Here is an 18,915-nt window from a genome sequence, read left to right as displayed (position 1 = left end):
GTGTGTGTGTGTGCGTGCGTGTATGTATATATACATGTGTGTGTGCTTTCATGTTCGTTCATATATACATGTGTGTGTGTGTGTTTGTATGTAAGTGTGTGCCTGAATGTTTGTGTGTATGTATGTATGTATGTATGTATGTATGTATGTATGTATCTATCTATCTATCTATCTATCTATCTATCTATCTACCTATTCATCCATCTATATGCCTATCTGATTGTGTGTGTGTCTGTGTGTGTGTATATATTATATATATATATATATATATATATATATATATATATATATATATATGTGTGTGTGTGTGTGTGTACATATATACAGTTTATTGCAGATCAATACAGTTTCACCCATAACACATCGTGTAAACAAAGAATCTCCTGACTGATGACACCATGATCACTGGGATTAAGTTCTACCACTCCACTTGATTTGTTCTGCACTATGGCTATTTGATTTTATAACCAGTTTACCAGTGTAACCCTCCGCCAAGCACACAGCCCAGTTAGAAATGGTAATGCTGATAATGGCGTGTGAGGCTTTGACAGTGGTTTGGAGTCCTACAAGCCAGATTTGGTAGTTTCCTTGTTTTCTTACCAAGTTTTCTCTAACAGCTGGAAGTGGTCGGAGAAGGCTGTCTTAAGGAGACCCCCTGCTCTTCCTTTGACAGCTGATCAAAAGAAAATAGGTCACGCTTTTCAAACTTATGTCCACCCTTTGCTTAATTACTGTGCCTTTAAACAAAGGCAACATCTGCGCAACCTCAGCCAGCCCAAATCTTCAGGATGGGGGACACCAACCTGCTCTTGAAGGGTCTGTCACTTCCCTGCCTTAGATACAGAAAATGCCCTATTGTCTCACAATCCCAAACCATTTGCCTGTTCTCTTGCTAAATACACCAATTGCCTGTATGTCTGCATTTACATCCAGAATGGTTATTTTCTACCAAGTGGCGATATTGTTCTCTGACTGCTGAATCTCAGTATATCTCAATTCCAGAAACAATAGATGTTTAAGACATTTCATATATTGTCAATGGACACCAAGTGCAGCATCCACAATAAATAGATTGTCACTCTCACACCTGGTTATTTTTCAAAATGAACCCATTTCACAATTAAATATGTTTTTTTTTCTTTATTTAAGTAAATACAAGTAGATAAACATGTGTGAGATATAACATCAGTACAGCTATGCTATTGACATCACACACGGTGTTTTCTGAGCAGAACTCTAATTTATGCACAGAGACAACGGGAAATATATCGATATTGCGAGCTCGCAAATCGATACCATTTAGCATAAATTAATTCACCAGTTCATATATTAGATAAAAGTCCTTGTGCCACCTAAAAAAGTGCGTGCAGCTAAGGTAAGATATGTTGTGTTAGAGCTGAGGGCTGCACACTTTAAATCCCTGGCTTCAGAAATAAAGGGCTCCTGCATCTTTAACTATTCTTCCCCCCTTGCACTAAGACTGGAGCAATGTGAGCGGACGCGTCAACCAACCTTGAAACGGGGCAGCCCCGCCCCTGCCTATGCTGATTGGGTGGGTGGTTTTGACAACGGGGCAGCTGCGACCCGTGATTGGTGGAGGCGCCTGTCCACAAAGCGGCTTCAGGTCCCACCGGGCTGGGTTAGGTTGCGCTTTCAGCAAACCCATTCTGGACAGCTCCGGCTGGCTACACAGAAGACGTAAGAGGAGGAGAGGGCTAGGACATGGCGAGGAGCAGCACTGGCCCGTCTGATAGAGCTCACTGAGCAGCACAACACGCACTCTGTCCCCCCCCCTGCCCCCAACCCGCACTCAGCACGCACTCTGACACGCACTCACCCTTACACACACTCACCCCTCTAAGAAACCCAGAGGCCTTATAACTGACCCCCATCCATGGACTGAATGAAGACTGCCTATAACGCCTTTAGATGCCTAACCAAAGATCTGGATGCCTGCGCCATGAACCCGGAGATGACAATGGACAGCCTTGGCAGTTTGCATGGTGGAAGCAGCCATGAGCAGGATCTGATGAGCAGCCACAGCCCTCACCACCACCGGAGGATTCACCAGGATCTCATTGCTCCATCTTCTAGGTCCGCTATGGTTTCCAGCATGGCTTCCATCCTGGATGGGTCTGGGGACTACCGGCCGGAGCTGTCCATCCCCTTGCACCACGCCATGAGTATGCCCTGTGACTCTTCACCCCCAGGGATGGGCATGAGCAGCACCTACACCACCTTAACTCCACTCCAGCCCTTGCCCCCTATCTCTACAGTGTCTGACAAATTCCATCACCCCCATCATCATCCCCATCACCACCACCACCACCACCACCAGCGGCTGTCTGGTAATGTCAGTGGCAGCTTCACCCTCATGAGGGATGACAGGGGGATCCCAGCCATGAACAACCTGTACAGTCCCTACAAGGACATGACTGGAATGGGCCAAAGCTTGTCCCCCTTGACAGGCACCCATCTGGGGAATGGTTTGAGCTCTATCCACAACACTCAGCAGAGTCTCCACAACTATGGACCACCTGGCCACGATAAAATGCTCAGTCCAAACTTTGATGCCCACACTGCCATGCTGGCAAGAGGGGAACAGCACCTCTCCAGGGGTCTGGGTACTCCACCTGCTTCCATGATGTCTCACATCAATGGCATGCATCACCCCGGCCATGCTCAATCTCACGGGCCCGTGTTGGCCTCCAGCCGTGACAGGCCGCCCTCCTCCTCGGGATCTCAGCTAAATAACTCTGGACAGTTAGAAGAAATTAACACCAAAGAAGTGGCGCAAAGGATCACTGCAGAACTGAAACGGTACAGCATCCCGCAGGCTATCTTTGCCCAGAGGGTTCTGTGCCGGTCACAGGGTACCCTTTCAGACCTGCTCAGGAACCCCAAACCTTGGAGTAAACTGAAATCTGGGAGGGAGACCTTCAGGAGAATGTGGAAATGGCTGCAGGAGCCTGAGTTTCAGAGAATGTCAGCTCTCAGGCTTGCAGGTGAGTTATTGGACCCAATGCGCTTCTCATCACCAGAACTGTGTCATTTTGTGTGACCTATAACACTGGAGATATCACGTCTATATGTACCGTCTCTGTGGCAATTCTGAAATAATGGGTTTTGTTACCATGTCCTATGGACACAATCTGTCTTTACTTTATACTGAATGCAAAGCAGAGAGTGTATTGTCATTTGGCCAAAGGTGGTGTGAGATTTCCACCCTTTGTGGACATAGAGCTCTACATAAGGACACTATAGGTACATTGTCCCTTAATCAGAGCTATGCAACCTGTTGCTGTCCAGCTGTTTTGGAACTACAAGTACCAGCAGAACTTGTATTTTCACCAAAGCAGGAGATCCACAGGTCTTAGCTTGAATTGTAAGTTATTAACCGTTGGTAGTAGTATAAATACGACTATGTGCATAGTAGATGTTTGCAAGCTTGAGGTAAATCTGCACAGTATATATATATATATATATATATATATATATATATATATATATATATATATATATTTAAGAATTGTTCCATTTTATATTACTATTTTATACCATTTAACCACCACACACTTCAGTTTAAGCTTACACTAAATATTGAGAATTGGGGGCTTGAAGGCACCTGAAAAATCTCAGTGGTAACAATCCATTTTAGACTACTGTACATTGTTCATGTGCATTCCTTGTGGATTTATGTGCCTCCTCTAGTGGTCAGTTTGTGAACTGCGTCCATCTATTGTTCTGGGGTTTGCATCGAGAGTGCTATGGAAAAAAATATATATGAAAGGCATGTAAACACCATGTATTATTAATAATGCTACTGAAAGCGGTTACATTTTACGAACGATGTTTCCCAAGTGCTGCAATATAATTATATGTTGTGCCTGCGATACACAGGTTTGGGTTGTGGAGTTTGCTAATCTGCATATGCATGTATTTGGATTTTAATTCATGATAGTTTTGGACCACTACACTTTCCCAAATGGCACAAATATATATGTCATTAAATTATAGAATGAGAAGCGAGAGTGCAGAATGGCTTCTAAGCTGAACAAAAGAGCCTTATAGAACAATGCATGGTGACATCGATAGAGAATATCTAACAAACCTCTAGAAAATTACATTAAACCATAATCTTAACAAAATAAACAATCTTCAACATGTGTTAACATTACCATGCCGTCTTACTTTCTCACATCGTTCGGCTGTCTGCGTCTGATATTATTATTGGTTATTGATTGAGTACAAAAAAGGGCAGATCAATGAGTTATTTTTAACTCAAGTTGGTACATGGCTTCAGACTGTGCAAAAATGGCTCTGAAGGGTGTTGAGAACTATTTTTACAATTCACATTTTAATGATATGGTGTTTTTGTTGCAGATATGCTCCTATACACAGCTATAATATGCAATTGCTCAGCTCTGTGTATTGTCTATATTATACTTGCAGCAGGCACCCTATAGCTGTACACTTGACAATTAAACGCACAATGTCTTGCCTTTCCTACTTAATTACTAGACTGTAAATGAGGCCTGAATGGCGAAGGGGAGGGAGAGAGAGGGGTCGACCTGTATTCTGGTCACGTAGTAAAGTGACCACAGTATAAGGACTTATTATGTGCTTGTGATATTAATCATTTGTAGCAAATTGTTATTGATATCATATTAAAACTGCATTTTAGGCACTGCTAATGTGTCCCCTGTACATGGCACCCGAGAGAGATATATATGTAGGATCAGGATAGCCTCAAGACCCAATGAGGTGCTGCTTGTACCTTTGCTGTCAGATAGTAAGAGAGCATTGTGGAGGGGTAACAGAAATGAGAGTTTTTATTTGTAGTCGGCCGTCTATTGTCGTCTAATACCAAAGGATTTGGGAGTATAGTGTGAATTAAGAGCGAGAGAGAGAAAGAATAAAAGCCATTATTATTAATTATTGATATGAATCTCAGCTCTGGAAAGAGCAGTGTCTTTTGCTTTGAGAATGGGTTAAACAGGCGAAATCCTGGAGACTAGGGTCTTATACATCAGGGTCGCTGTCCTATGTCTCCTAAGTAAAAGTGAGAGAGCTGAAGGTGGCCCTGTAGTCCTGTATATTCGGCAATCATGAGAAATCTCCTTTGCTGTATCTTTATATCACAGGGAAGATCCGTGCTGCAAAATGTAAAATAACATTGTCAGATGCAGGACTTGGGGTATATATATATACACATATATATATATATATATATATATATATATATATATATATATATATATTATATATATGTGTATATATTGTGTATATACACACACACACACACACGCACAATTGATTGCATTCCATAAATTCCGCTTAGTAGCGCACAGTTAGTATTTTTTGACTGTGTTGTGATTGATTTTTCGTGGATTGCTATATGATCTGTTGAATATGTATTTTGTATCGAGTGGTCCACTTGTAATAATACAATGATGGCCCCTGTTTCGGTGTTCCCTTCTGAATACATTGCCATGATTATCCCAACAAGCGTTATACACACTGTAGTGGTACATCCTGCCCCCAATCGCGGATCAATCTATCCTGTCCAATTTGAAAGGAGTCCACATACATTGATTCTATAGCAGGCCCCTCCTGGCAGCCCCCCACCCCACCCTGAGCCCACCTCTAAATCATGGGAGGTAGGGTGTAAGTTAGGGGAATTCTGATCGCCTATTTCCACCCAGACCAAAAATTGTTCCTATTAATATAACTCACAGTTTATTTCATGTTGCAAAAAATGAAAATATAAAACTAATGACCCCACTTCTTGGAATTCATATCATATAAACCTGTTATTTGTTTCAGGTTAGGATTAAATGTGTGTTCAGTTTATGTATGAAGGCTATTTAGCATGAATTGGATGATAAAGCTATATATAAATGTATTTATTTTTTAGAGGGATTTGTAGCATTGTAATAACAAAAGTTATTTGTTTGGGAAAACTACATTATGCCGATTTTAGAAGTCTCTAGTTTACTATAATGATTGTTGAGCGTTGTGCTTGTATTTCCATACTCCCCTCCCAATTGTACAATTACATTATAATATAAAATATTTTATGAATTAAAAGTGGAACATGTTAGTAATATTAGTAGTAGTAATAGTAGTATTTGTCTTAGTATTAGTAGCATTATATGTTGTTTTATTATCCATATTTTATTTTTTCATTACACAAAATTAACGTGAATACATTTCACATCACATATTTCTGTATAGACAAAATTGTGAATTATTGACTATATGTTAGAAGCTTTGATTGTTTATAATATAAACAGGCTTCGGATATCTGACACCGTTATTCACACAGTTTGTTTGAAGGAGTGAGGGGTCGACGTCCCCCCCCCCCATTAGATTTCATTTATAGACTTCCTATGTCACTATTTCACACAATCGTGTGTATGGTGCCAATCGATCCCTGGGATGTTTGGAAGATTAAAAGAGCATTATTGCTACTAACAGTACACAAATGTGTGGACCCAGTTTTCATTGATCTGGTAAGTGAGCTGCCTTATTTCCAGTAAAGAGTGGAGCTTGTCTTCCCAGCAGACCTCTCACCCCCTCCCCGTTACTGCTCTCTCTTCCCCCCATACTAGGGCGTCCTTATTTCCCCAGCCAAGAAGCGTCCAATATATCTATATATCTATATACCTAAATGTTACCTTATGCAGGTATGACTGGGCTGGACCACTAACCTGGCGAAATTCGGTTGTATGCATTTATGTATGGGTCCTATCGATTTTGCTGTTAGTGGAATAATTAAAATGTAGAGGATGTAGATTAGCTAAATGTGGCTGTAATGGCGGAACAATGACATATGTATTGTAACTATCTATCTATCTATCTATCTATTTATTCATCATCTATCTATCTATCTATTCATCCTATATCTATCTATCTATCTATATATTTATTCATCATCTATCTATCTATCTATCTATCTATCTATCTATCTATCTATTTATTCATCATCTATCTATCTATCTATTCATCCTATATCTATCTATCTATCTATATATTTATTCATCATCTATCTATCTATCTATCTATTTATTCATTATCTATCTATCTATCTATCTATCTATCTATCTATCTATCTATCTATCTCTATCTCTATCTATCTAATATCTCTCTATCTCATGTCTCTCTCTCTCTCTCTTTATCTCTCTCTCTCTCTCTCTCTCTCTCTCTCTCTCTCTCTCTCTCTCTCTCTCTCTCTTTATCTATCCATCTATCTATCTATCTGGCTGTCATCTATCTATCTATCTATCTATATATCTATCTATCTATCTATCTATATGTATATCTTATGTCTCTCTATCTCATCTCTCTCTCTATCTCTATCTATCTAGCTATCTATCTGGCTGTCCTCTATCTATCTATCTATCTATCTATCTATCTATCTATTCATCCTATATCTATCTATCTATCTATCTATCTATCTATCTATCTATCTATCTATTTATTCATCTATCTATCTATCTATCTATCTATCTATCTATCTATCTATCTATCTATATGTATATCTTATGTCTCTCTATCTCATCTCTCAGTCTATCTCTATCTATCTAGCTATCTATCTGGCTGTCCTCTATCTATCTATCTATCTATCTATCTATCTATCTATCTATCTATCTATCTATTCATCCTATATCTATCTATCTATCTATCTATCTATCTATTTATTCATCTATCTATCTATCTATCTATCTATCTAATATCTCTCTATCTATATCTCTCTCTCTTTATCTATCTATCTAATATCTCTCTATCTCATATCTCTCTCTCTCTCTCTCTCTCTCTCTCTCTCTCTCTCTCTCTCTCTCTCTCTCTCTTTATCTATCTATCTGGCTGTCATCTATCTATCTATCTATCTATCTATCTATCTATCTATATGTATATCTTATGTCTCTCTATCTCATCTCTCTCTCTATCTATCTAGCTGTCCTCTATCTATCTATCTATCTATCTATCTATCTATCTATCTATCTATCTATCTATCTATCTATCATATTATCTCTATCTTGCATTTGTCTCTCTTCCATCTATCTCTCTATATTCCTTATACAGATATCGTGCAATATGGTCATTCTAGGGTAACATAGATATGGTCACATGACGCCTTTATAATGTGTATAATGAATGGAGCCCACTGCAGTGTGTGCTAATGCATTGTGTAACGTAATTGGTTAACTGTTCTGCTGTCTAATTAAGTTTCTCAGTGCTGGAAACCTTTCTGATACCACATGAGATGTGGTGGAAATTGATTGTGTTAATGTCATCATGACATCTGTAACTATCCTGTAACCGTGCGAGTTTCTGCTGGGGTGTATTTGCACACAATTATAATGTTAATATCACATTAAAAGAATTATAACTAAATATATATATATATATATATGCACACACAAACGTGTGTTTTACTTTTTTAAATCTTTAATACTATATAAACACGCGCACATTACTATATATTATGAATTGATGTGTGTTATGACATGCAATGCATATTTGATATTATTTAGTATTCTTGGCATGTAGACACTGATACTTTGTATCAATAAATTGTTACATATTATTGTAGTGTATTATAAACTCTTAAAAAAACCAGTTTCTCTATATGCGTACTCAGTTGTCATGGATTTGTATATTTTATATTTTAAGCTGTATTCACACGTGTAGTTTCTGGTCGTGGACTTGTGAATACAGATAGTCTTTGTGTGGGTTATAAAAGACAAACTCCTAAGATAATTTAATCAGGGCAGTGGACTTTGCCTTTTCTAATCAAATATACGTATTTTCTCCTGGGGTTAAAAAGGGAAGGCTAATAATCCAAGTGTTTGGAGGAGTGATAACATTACACTCTGACACTGGAGATATTAACCCTTTCATCCATCTTAAAAAATACTTGATTTTTTTCGGTTTCTTTTTAGAGTGAAATTGGAGTATTTAATTAAATTGTAGCCGTTCTTAGAGATTGCAGTATTGTATTTTTTTTTCTAGCTGCGGGGTGTAGATGGTAAGCTCTTCGGCACAGCCCACAATACTAATCGGGGTCACCTGCTCGTGGTGAGGAATCTTGTAAACATCCATTGATTTGCATTTGTCAGAAGAGAGAGTTAGACCAGTGCAGCCTCCCCATTCTGTGTACGGCGAGGGAAACCTTTTGTATCGATCATATTGATGTTCTCCAGCCTCTCACCAAACCGCATGAATACAGACCCCTGTACTCAATAGATTTCCCTCTCTGTCACTGGTGTGGTGTGGAGGATTGGAGCTTGTCACTGCATCCCTAACACCAAGACAGAGCTAAATATGAGATTAAACAGCACACGAGGCTCCCAATAGATATCTTTAAAGGTGATCAGCCCAGCTTTTGTGGAACTAAAAGTTCCAGCATGCCCACATCACGCCGCCGAGAGCCACCACAATTTGAACTACACTTTTCAAGTTATATTGTGTATATATATATATATATATATATATATATATATATATATATATATATATATTGATATATATATATATGCACATGTGTACATATATATATATATATATATATATATATATATATATATATATATATATATATATACACCTATATATATATATATATATATATATATATATATATATATATATATGTATATATATATATATATATATATATATATATATGTGTGTATATTATACATGTATATATATATATATATATATATATATATATACATATATATATATATATATATATATATATATATATATATATATATTAGCATAGTGTTATTTCTACAATTGTGCTTTAACCCATAACGCAAAATTAGTTGTTCACTGTGCATGCTGAGATTTGTGGTGCCACAAAAGATTTTGGGGCTGCCTGTTTTGGTACTGCAGGGTAATTTCAAAAGACATGCTGAGACTTGTAGTTCCACAGTGATAACGATGGGATTACCTCCTGTAGAAGAAGTTTATATATGTCATGGTAACTGTATATATGTTATGTAAGATACACAGTTGGCGACACACTGACACCGGTTTATCAGTGGTAACATTAGTCAGTTGAGGGAAATGACTCCACGTTGTACTTTTTACGATCCGGGTTATCTCTCATTAGCAGTTAAGTCATTAGACTATTTTGCTACTATAGAAATATGAATCATTAGGTGAGGTTGGGAGTCTGTTTGTTTTACAAGAGACCAAAGAGCAGAGTTCGGAACAGTTTTGTTTGAAGTGTGAACTCACTTTTCTGTGCCTGAGAGGTGTGTGAGTGCTGATTGCATACAGCTACTATTCACTGATGACTTACAGGGTCAGGGATCCAGAGGGTGTATCTAAATAATTGCATTAGTGTACTCTGCTGCAGCGCAGGGGTTAATAGTCTTACATCGTCACCATGCATGTCTGGGGTGGGCAGTATGAACCCATCAAGGTTTATTTTTTTTTTAACTTTGGGAGGGGGTATCACTAATTAAAAGTATATTACTTTGGCTTTATTTTTATCCATTTTATGTACAGGTATGGGATCTCTTATCCGGAAACCTGGTCTCCAGAATGTTCCGAAAACCAGAAAGAAAAAAAAGTAAATAATCTTTGCTTTTCGGTAATAATGACATGATCATTGAGCGTTTACATTTAGCTTCACCGTGAGGAGCGCTGCTCTACATTGTAACGAGCAGGGAGGGGGGGTGCCTGGGATAGTGTGTAAAATAAAACAGGGGTCATTGTTTGGTATATTCTGTACACTGTGCTCCAGAGTACAGACAAGGGGCACCCTGCGCCCATAAACATTAAGCCTAACTGATCTAATATCTGTATTTACTTATGAAGTAAAGTATTACAATTAGTAGCATTTAACAAAAGAGATCAGCTAATAAATTAAGTTCTAGGTACATAGTATGTATGTGTCATGTGGTGATGTATGTATATGCAGTATACACCAAGACATATAATATAGAGGGTCTGGTCATATATATAAAAAAAATAATATATATATATATATATATATATATATATGTATATATATATATATAAACACCCATATGTGATTAAATCACATGCACACACACTTTCTAGTTTATCATTTGAAAACACAGATTCAGAATGACCTGTTTTAATTTTAATAAAGGATCTGTCATTTGAAACACATAATAGAAGGTAGACATTGGTCACATATAAAACGCCTGTAACGGACTTAATTTCATGTGTTCTTGCAAAACATGAGGGTGGGCTATCAGAAATACTGCACTGTCACTCTATGAATACATGAAGGATGGTGATTAAATGGGGTAATATGGCTGGTTAAATGCTATAGTTTATGTATATCCGACAGATCTCAGGCTGATCACATTCTGCAAAGTTTGGTCACTGAGAGGTCAGCAGCACAAGGTATACTGTACAAACAGCGTCTGCAAGGGGAATGACACTACAACTAATCACACTCTTTGTGCTGTGTCCACCGAAAAGATTGCATCAATTATTTACATTTCCACATTGCTGAATCACATTGAGGGGGAGGGGGGATGATTACGCTTGTTAGCAAATGAAAGACATTCATTTGCAATCTGGGGAAATCAGAGGAAGCATATCACCCATAATATGCATGCTCTAGTAATCCATATGACACATTGCTGGAAAAAAAAAAATATATATATCTGTAGAGATGTATTTTGCTTTGGAGGATTGCTGGCAAAGCATGAATGTATCTAGGGAAATGACAAGATCTATCTGAAAATAATGCCCATAGCTCGGCTTGCAGAATGCCTCAGCCTGTCTGTAAGTGGAAGCTTGCTAACAGCGCCACCTACCGACAGCTCCTGCAACGACAGATAATTTCTTTGTGCTCTATCGATCGGGAAAAAACTGAGAAATAACTAGTACTAAGCAGATGTACACGTTTTAGTACAATACTAAACAATATAAAATGAAAGAGGAAATAAGTCAATACAGCAAAAACAGTTTTTTAAAACTATATGAAATTTACACTGGAATGAACTCATTGTACTAGAGGCCCATAAAGCCTCTTTGTCCTGCCCCAAAAAGCTGACACTACCAGCACAGTTAACAGACCCTTCATAAGCTTTATTTACTGTAGGGCACAGATCATGCTGTTTGCATTCTGCATTCTGCACATGCATTGTAAAACAATCAAACGACCTACTATGCAACAGTAACTAGCTGGAACATGGTTTTATATTAATGCTTTTAATGATTAGTTTAGTAATTGTGAGTCCTTTGCATCTGGGATCTTATTTCATTTTGTGTGTCCACTGTCTGTTTCATGTGTTGTACAAGGACAAGCAGACCCCTGAATGTAATATGATGCAAGTTTGTGCGCTGATAAATTGAATATATATATATATATATATATATATATATATATATATATATATATATAAATATATATATATATACATATATATACATACATATATATATATATATATATATATATATATATATATATATATATATCAGATTTGCACCTATTGTGACGTCCCAACCCCACAACCACTGGACAGACACAGGTTGCCTAGCGCTGATAATGTAGCATTTCATAGAACACTTGAGTTCATTTGCAGTAACACAGAAAGTTAAATGGCATTCAGCACCATGGACAGCGAGAACATAGCTAGTGACTGGAAATACAGTACCGAATTCTTATCTCCTATATATCATTGGAATGCAGTGATACAATTTGATCCACTCATATCTATCACAGTCCGGGATTAAAAGAGGGATCTGTGGGTTTTGGCCTCTCTGCTCCAGTGATAATCAACGGCTAAACGATCAAGTGAACTAAGGAGGCTACATGCATTAGCTCCGTTCCCTTTAAGCAAGTGTGTAGAAACCAAGGGCAGTGGCCCCTCCATACATTTTGTTGGGTGGGCAAAGAGTGTGTTTTGCCCCCCCCCGCCCCCATGAACTTCTACACAAAACCCTTCATGCTACTTTCTGAAGTCATGGTATTTGTTCTAAACTTGTGAAACTTTTTTTAAATGATAGATTGTCTTAGTATATAACCAACAAATGTTCTTTAATATAGACTGCCTTAGTATAGATTTAATACAGATTAATTGATTTGTTTATTTAAATAGCGCTATAAGTGTTCAGTTCATAAACATTTAAAAAATGACCTGTATTGATGATGAACTTTACTTTTACCCTGAATTTCATGCAGTGCGTCCAGTAACAAACATGAGATATAGCAATTGAAATTTTTAGCTCAGACCATAACCAGTGAGGCAGTGATTATAGGTTTAAAAATACTCCCAATCTAATGAGATTAGGCTGTCAATGAAATCTGAATAAAAACTAGGTTAATGTCTATGGAAAAATGTACATTTTTTAAGATGAACAATTGAATGTATCTATCTTTCTAACAGCTATTGTACAACTTGGTAGTTAATATTAATAATAATATTTATTTAATGATGTATAAATACATTTATATAGTAAAATAAACAATGAAACTGGGGTTGGCCAACCCCTGAAACACTGACAGAAATGAACATAGGTTTGGGAGCCTTCTATATCTACAGCCACTGTTACAACTGTCATAAAATGAGATAACAAACACGAAAAAAAGGGGTACCAAGCCATATAGTTGTCCTTGGCCTTTTGCCCCCCCCCCATGAAAATTTTTCGATCATACGCCCCTGCCTTTAAGGTCTGGACATTAAAGGGAGAATGTCATAATCTTATCCAAAGTGCATTGATGATCTCCTTTACGCAATGGAATTTTCATCAGACGCTTGGTTGCCTGCGTTATAGTTTCCCCAGAACACAGTTTAAAAGGAACAGTGATCTGTCCACACAGGTATCTGTGTGTGTAGATACATGCAGCCTAGGATTTGGAAGCTGACATTTGCATTTGTGCAAGTGTCCAGGGATTGTAAGACTGTTGATGACAGACTACTGTCTCAGATAACCTGTGGGTCTTCAGTTATTGTCAAAATACAAGACCCAGCATGCCTTGCAAGCGACAACCTGTAGAGTAATTTAGGTTAGTAGAGCATTCTGTGACTTGTAGTACTATGAAGGCAGATGGTGTATCGTCAGCCACAATGACTGATGATACAGAGACTACAATTCCCTTGCTTTCCAAATAACACTATCATAAGGTTCGTATTTATATCATACTGTATACATATGATATATATATAATATGTAATATTTGTATAACAGGAAGGAGAATCAGTTAAAAAATGGTGAGGGACAGTCATGGTTGTCAGCAAATGACTGTTTTAAGAGTTATACAATGACTCGTTGTTTCATATCTACACGTTCCGCTATCCCTCCGTACCACAACACCAGTAAGTGCACAGAAATGCCAGTCACCAAGGGCTGCGTTATGATTGGTGGCTGATAATGCTTCTACCTTACAGTAGCCACGCCCACTTTCCCCGCAAGCAGCTACAATTGTTACTCTGCTACCTAATGTATCGAGTGTTCCGCACATCTCTTAGATTGTAAGCTTATTTGGGAAGGGTCTGATTTAGAGTCGAACGCAAGTCCTTCTGATCAGCGCAAAAAGCACTTTTGGCCAAAGATCCGTCTCAGTTTGTACCCCGACTGAGATGGATCTCCCCATTGCACCTCTTTGCACTTAGAGAGGTGGAACTGGGGAGGTAGTTGGCGAGCCTAGGAATGTAAAGGCGTGTTCATGCACCTTACATGCTATTTTGAGTTGAAAGCATCCGCAGATAGGTCTCAGTTGCAAGATGTGTATTATAAAACAAAGTAAAAGCAAATAATTTTTTTTTTAAAAAAAAGGTGTGCACCCCCTCCCAAACAGCATAACCAACCCTTGCGCTGTTTGGGGGGAAAAGAACAATTTTTATTTATTTTTTACTTTTTTTTTAAATTAAATTATCTGCTTTACAGGGTGCTGAGCATGATACACTCACACGCCGGTCCATAAGGCAGATAAAGAGGTGTGTTTGTACAATTTGTACAGTATTCTAAGGCGCACGGATTTAAAGGTCCGCGCCTCTCTAAATACTGTGTAAATTACGGGATGCAATGTACACTTACGATTTCAGTGTAAAATGCGTTCGACTCTAAATGAGGCCCTGATTGTGTTTATATGTCTAAGAATCAGTCATGGAAACTGAAGAACATTGCAGGGTGCACTGAGACCTTCAACTCCACGGGAGGTTTCCGTACACCCTGAGCTCGGTGAAAAGTCTTAAATGTAAAAAAAAAAAAAGCTGCAAATATAAAATGGGTAGATTATATCACATTTATTTTAACTGCAAATGACAGTAAATGGTTAATATTTGCGCGGCTTCTTCTATTTTTTCATTATTACATTTTTATTTAGATATTTTGTGTTAATTCAGATGTGCTGCACAATATGGATTGTATGAAGCCTGCATGTCACAGTGTGAAATAAAAGAATTGGAGTCACAGCCTTACGTTCAGTCTCACAGTCCACTTCATAATCAATAATTCAGAGGAACTTCACAGCTCTCTAGAAATGATGTTGTTGCCAGTCTGTAATACAATATCTTATAAATGTTGGCATGATGACCTGTCTAAAATAAATTATTCAAAATACCCCCAGTCCCGGCCCCCTCACTCCTGATTTATATTTATCATTCACTTGATCACATCATTAATTGCGTTTATAAGGAACCAGCTCTGTAGCTCTATCGAGGGATTGTAATGAGTGACAAAGCCGGCTTCATTCTGTCTCGGCTCAATGCTGAAGCTCATTTATGCAGCAAATAACAGGCAATGAAGTCATTAACGGAACTAGCTTGCCGGAACATTATTGAGTTTTTGAAGGTTTTTTTTTTTTTTTTTTGCTGTTGCTATTCGGTCACAAATTTATTGATTGGGATAGAAGTCTGTTTGATGAACTGGTTTGAATCTCTAGCAAATTCAAGAGGTGCCTGGTAAATCTGGCTATGATAGATAGTGGACAAGTTTCGTCAAAACAGCGCAGGGAGAATACAAAGAGTGTGGATATTTTTTTACATAGTTGATGAGGTTCAAGAAAGACACAGGTTTAGCAAGTTCAACCATTCATAAATTTTAATTGTGTTGATCCAGAGAAAGGGATAAGAAAAATTGTAGTGCAACAGTTTAGTCACACTGGGGGGGGGGGTTCTTCCTGAACCCAAAAATGGCAACTAAACACCCTGGCTAAATCAACACATAGGGGTATATTTACTAAACTGCGGGTTTGAAAAAGTGGAGATGTTGCCTATAGCAGCCAATCAGATTCTAGCTGTCATTTTGTAGAATGCACTAAATAAATAAAAGCTAGAATCTGATTGGTTGCTATAAGCAACATCTCCACTTTTCCAAACCCGCAGTTTAGTAAATGTAGCCCATAATGTCCTTCGCTAATTATAGCTACAAATACCATGATTTGTAGGAAAGGCACCCAATCCATTTTTAAGTTCTGTTTCATTTGGAAAGGAATTCCACAGCTTAGACACCCTTACAGTAAAGAACCCTTTCCTATGCTGATATTGAAACATGTTTTCTTCCATTCACAACTGATAGCTCATTGTCTTTGGTAAGAAAAATGTTTATTAGACAAATCTTCATATTAACAACTTATATTTTTATATCTATTAATTAGACACCTGTAAGGAAGCATTTTTGCAAAGTAAATAAAATAATTTTTCTAACCTCTCTTCTATTTTTTTTACATTTTAATTAGAGCTATACTTAATATAAATCTGTCCTTCAGTCCCAATATTCAGATCCACTTCAAAGATATCTTCCACATCTGCCCTTCACTAATGACACTACTAAGACATTAATTCATGCTCTCGTAATTTTGCAACGGCTATAAAAACACCCTACTGATTAGCCTTCCATTAACCACATTGGCTCAATCCATCTTCAATACAGCTGCCAGGATTTCCTTACTAATCATTTTACTAATGCTGCCACCCTCCTCCAGTCATTACACTGGTTGTCTGGTTCTTCCAGGATATAATTTCAGATTCTGATTTACAAATCCTTGCACCATCCTACATCTTTTTCTCTTATATGTCTACTATCCTACCTGTGGTAGGCCAATGCCTATCATCCTCCCTTACCCTTGTCTCCAAGACTTCTCCTGTGCTGCACCTAGACTCTGCAATGCTGTCCCTCGGACAGTCAGCCTAACCTCCAACCTTCAAAGCTTTAATCGTACCTTGACATTACATCTCTTCAGAAAAGCTTCTGAAAGACCTGGGTATTAAATCATTCCGTTTATTAGTAGGTAAACCAATCCCCTATCACCTAAACCGGCCTCCACATCTAGTATACTCTTTATTGACAACAGTTAACATGTATCCCTCCTACCTGTGTTATTTCCTCCCCAGCTTCTGTTCTTCAACACACTTTATCTATGTGTTTGTATAGAAACTATCGGTGATCATACACAGCATTATTTTTTATAATATGTGGCTGGATCACTGAAAAACAAAAAGTTCAATCTGACATATTACTATGTTTATTCAAGAAAACTATTAAATGTTTTGTAAATAATAAAACAAACCAAATCAGAGTTTGGGGATATTCACCCTTTGTGTGTCAGGGTAATTGCATTAGAGGGACTTTGGTAAATATTTTCAGACTTTAAGGAGTGCCTGGTAAACACAATGGACCTCATTTAGAGTCGGATGCAAAGAAGTGTAGGAGTGGGAGTGGGCCGCAGCTTGGTAGGGTATTACCAGTGGCATGCAACCCCAGTTGCGTCCTACTCTTAATACCCGATCGAGCTGTGAGCAGTTCCTGCAGCTAGCTAACCGCTTGTACTACCTAATTCCTGCCGCACAGTTTAGCCCTGTTTTGACGTGTGTTGCGTCTGCGCCTCACTGCGACTAGGATGTATTTACATGGTCACGCCTTCACAATTCTGCATTCCTCCCATTCTCTTGTAGTGAGCCGCAAGCTGTCGCAAGTGTTAATTGCGTCCAAGATGCAGGCGGATTTGGAGCTCTCTGCACATGCGTGGTAGTGTTTTTTCTTAGATGCGCCTAAATCGGACTTTGCATTCGACTCTAAATGAGGTCCAATGTGAGTGAAATCCGATTAGAATTTATTCCATACACAGGGGTGGACAGGTTCTTTCAATTATATTTGTAGAGATGTGATGAACGAAATCAGACTGGTTTGGCAGGACATTATCAATAAAACGTGTTAATGGGAAATGACAGAATACTGAAATTACACTAGGAAGCGCTATTTTGTGAAGGTAACAATGTGTTTAAATTAGGCAGAAATGTGTAATATATCCGGTGAGAACAGTGTCCCTTTAATGCAGCCGGTAACATTGTTGGAAACCTAGAAAGGAAACCAGTTAGTTTGTAAAATCTGTAATTGATACATATGGTTGCACTTTCTGTTGTCTGCTGTGCTGGGCCGCTAGCTCGGTGTGTCAGCTTTCATCCTCATTTTGCATGATGGCTGTTCAGTAATGTAATAGTTTCCATGCTTTATTCTCCCCCCCCAAGAATGGGTGAGCGCAATAAGCTGACGGCGTCCGCACTTTACATACCCCGCAAACCACCACTTCTCTCTCCGGCAGAATATTGCTCTAATTGAGCAATCAGATTAGTTTAATTACTCCTCAGTTTTACACAATGGTTGCTATCTAATTGTAATTCCTTTACTGGAATCAATGCAATTAAAGCTATTTTTTTGTCTTCGAGGCAGATCTGTTTCCAGATACGGTAGACTTATTTGTACCTCGCTTCGGTGAACTGTACTGAGGCAGAAAAAACGGCCACATTGGCAATACGAGAATCTGATCTGCTCAGATTTAATTGAAGTTCAGCATTGGAACACTTAGTTTTATTAACCCTTGTGCTGTGTGTATGTATTAATTCTGTTAAACTGTTCTCTAATAATAATAATAATAATAATAATAATAATACAGGGCGTGTACCT

At 38.1% G+C, this 18,915-nt stretch overlaps 1 protein-coding gene across 2 annotated transcripts in view; it reads left to right on the top strand.

Moving 5' to 3' along the window:
• Positions 1-1,670: 1,670 nt before the first annotated feature.
• ONECUT2 (one cut homeobox 2) overlaps positions 1,671-18,915 on the top strand; it is a 37,784-nt gene continuing 20,539 nt past the window's right edge. For both annotated transcript variants that reach the window (XM_075184947.1, XM_075184938.1), the window contains exon 1: positions 1,671-3,005. In XM_075184947.1, coding sequence (XP_075041048.1) covers positions 1,904-3,005 — 1,102 coding nt within the window. In that variant the 5' untranslated portion in view covers positions 1,671-1,903. The remainder of the gene's footprint in view (positions 3,006-18,915) is intronic.

The sequence above is a fragment of the Mixophyes fleayi genome, chromosome 1 (assembly GCF_038048845.1).
Source record: "Mixophyes fleayi isolate aMixFle1 chromosome 1, aMixFle1.hap1, whole genome shotgun sequence".
NCBI classification, from domain to species: domain Eukaryota; kingdom Metazoa; phylum Chordata; class Amphibia; order Anura; family Limnodynastidae; genus Mixophyes; species Mixophyes fleayi.
This window is presented reverse-complemented; position numbering and strand designations above follow the sequence as displayed.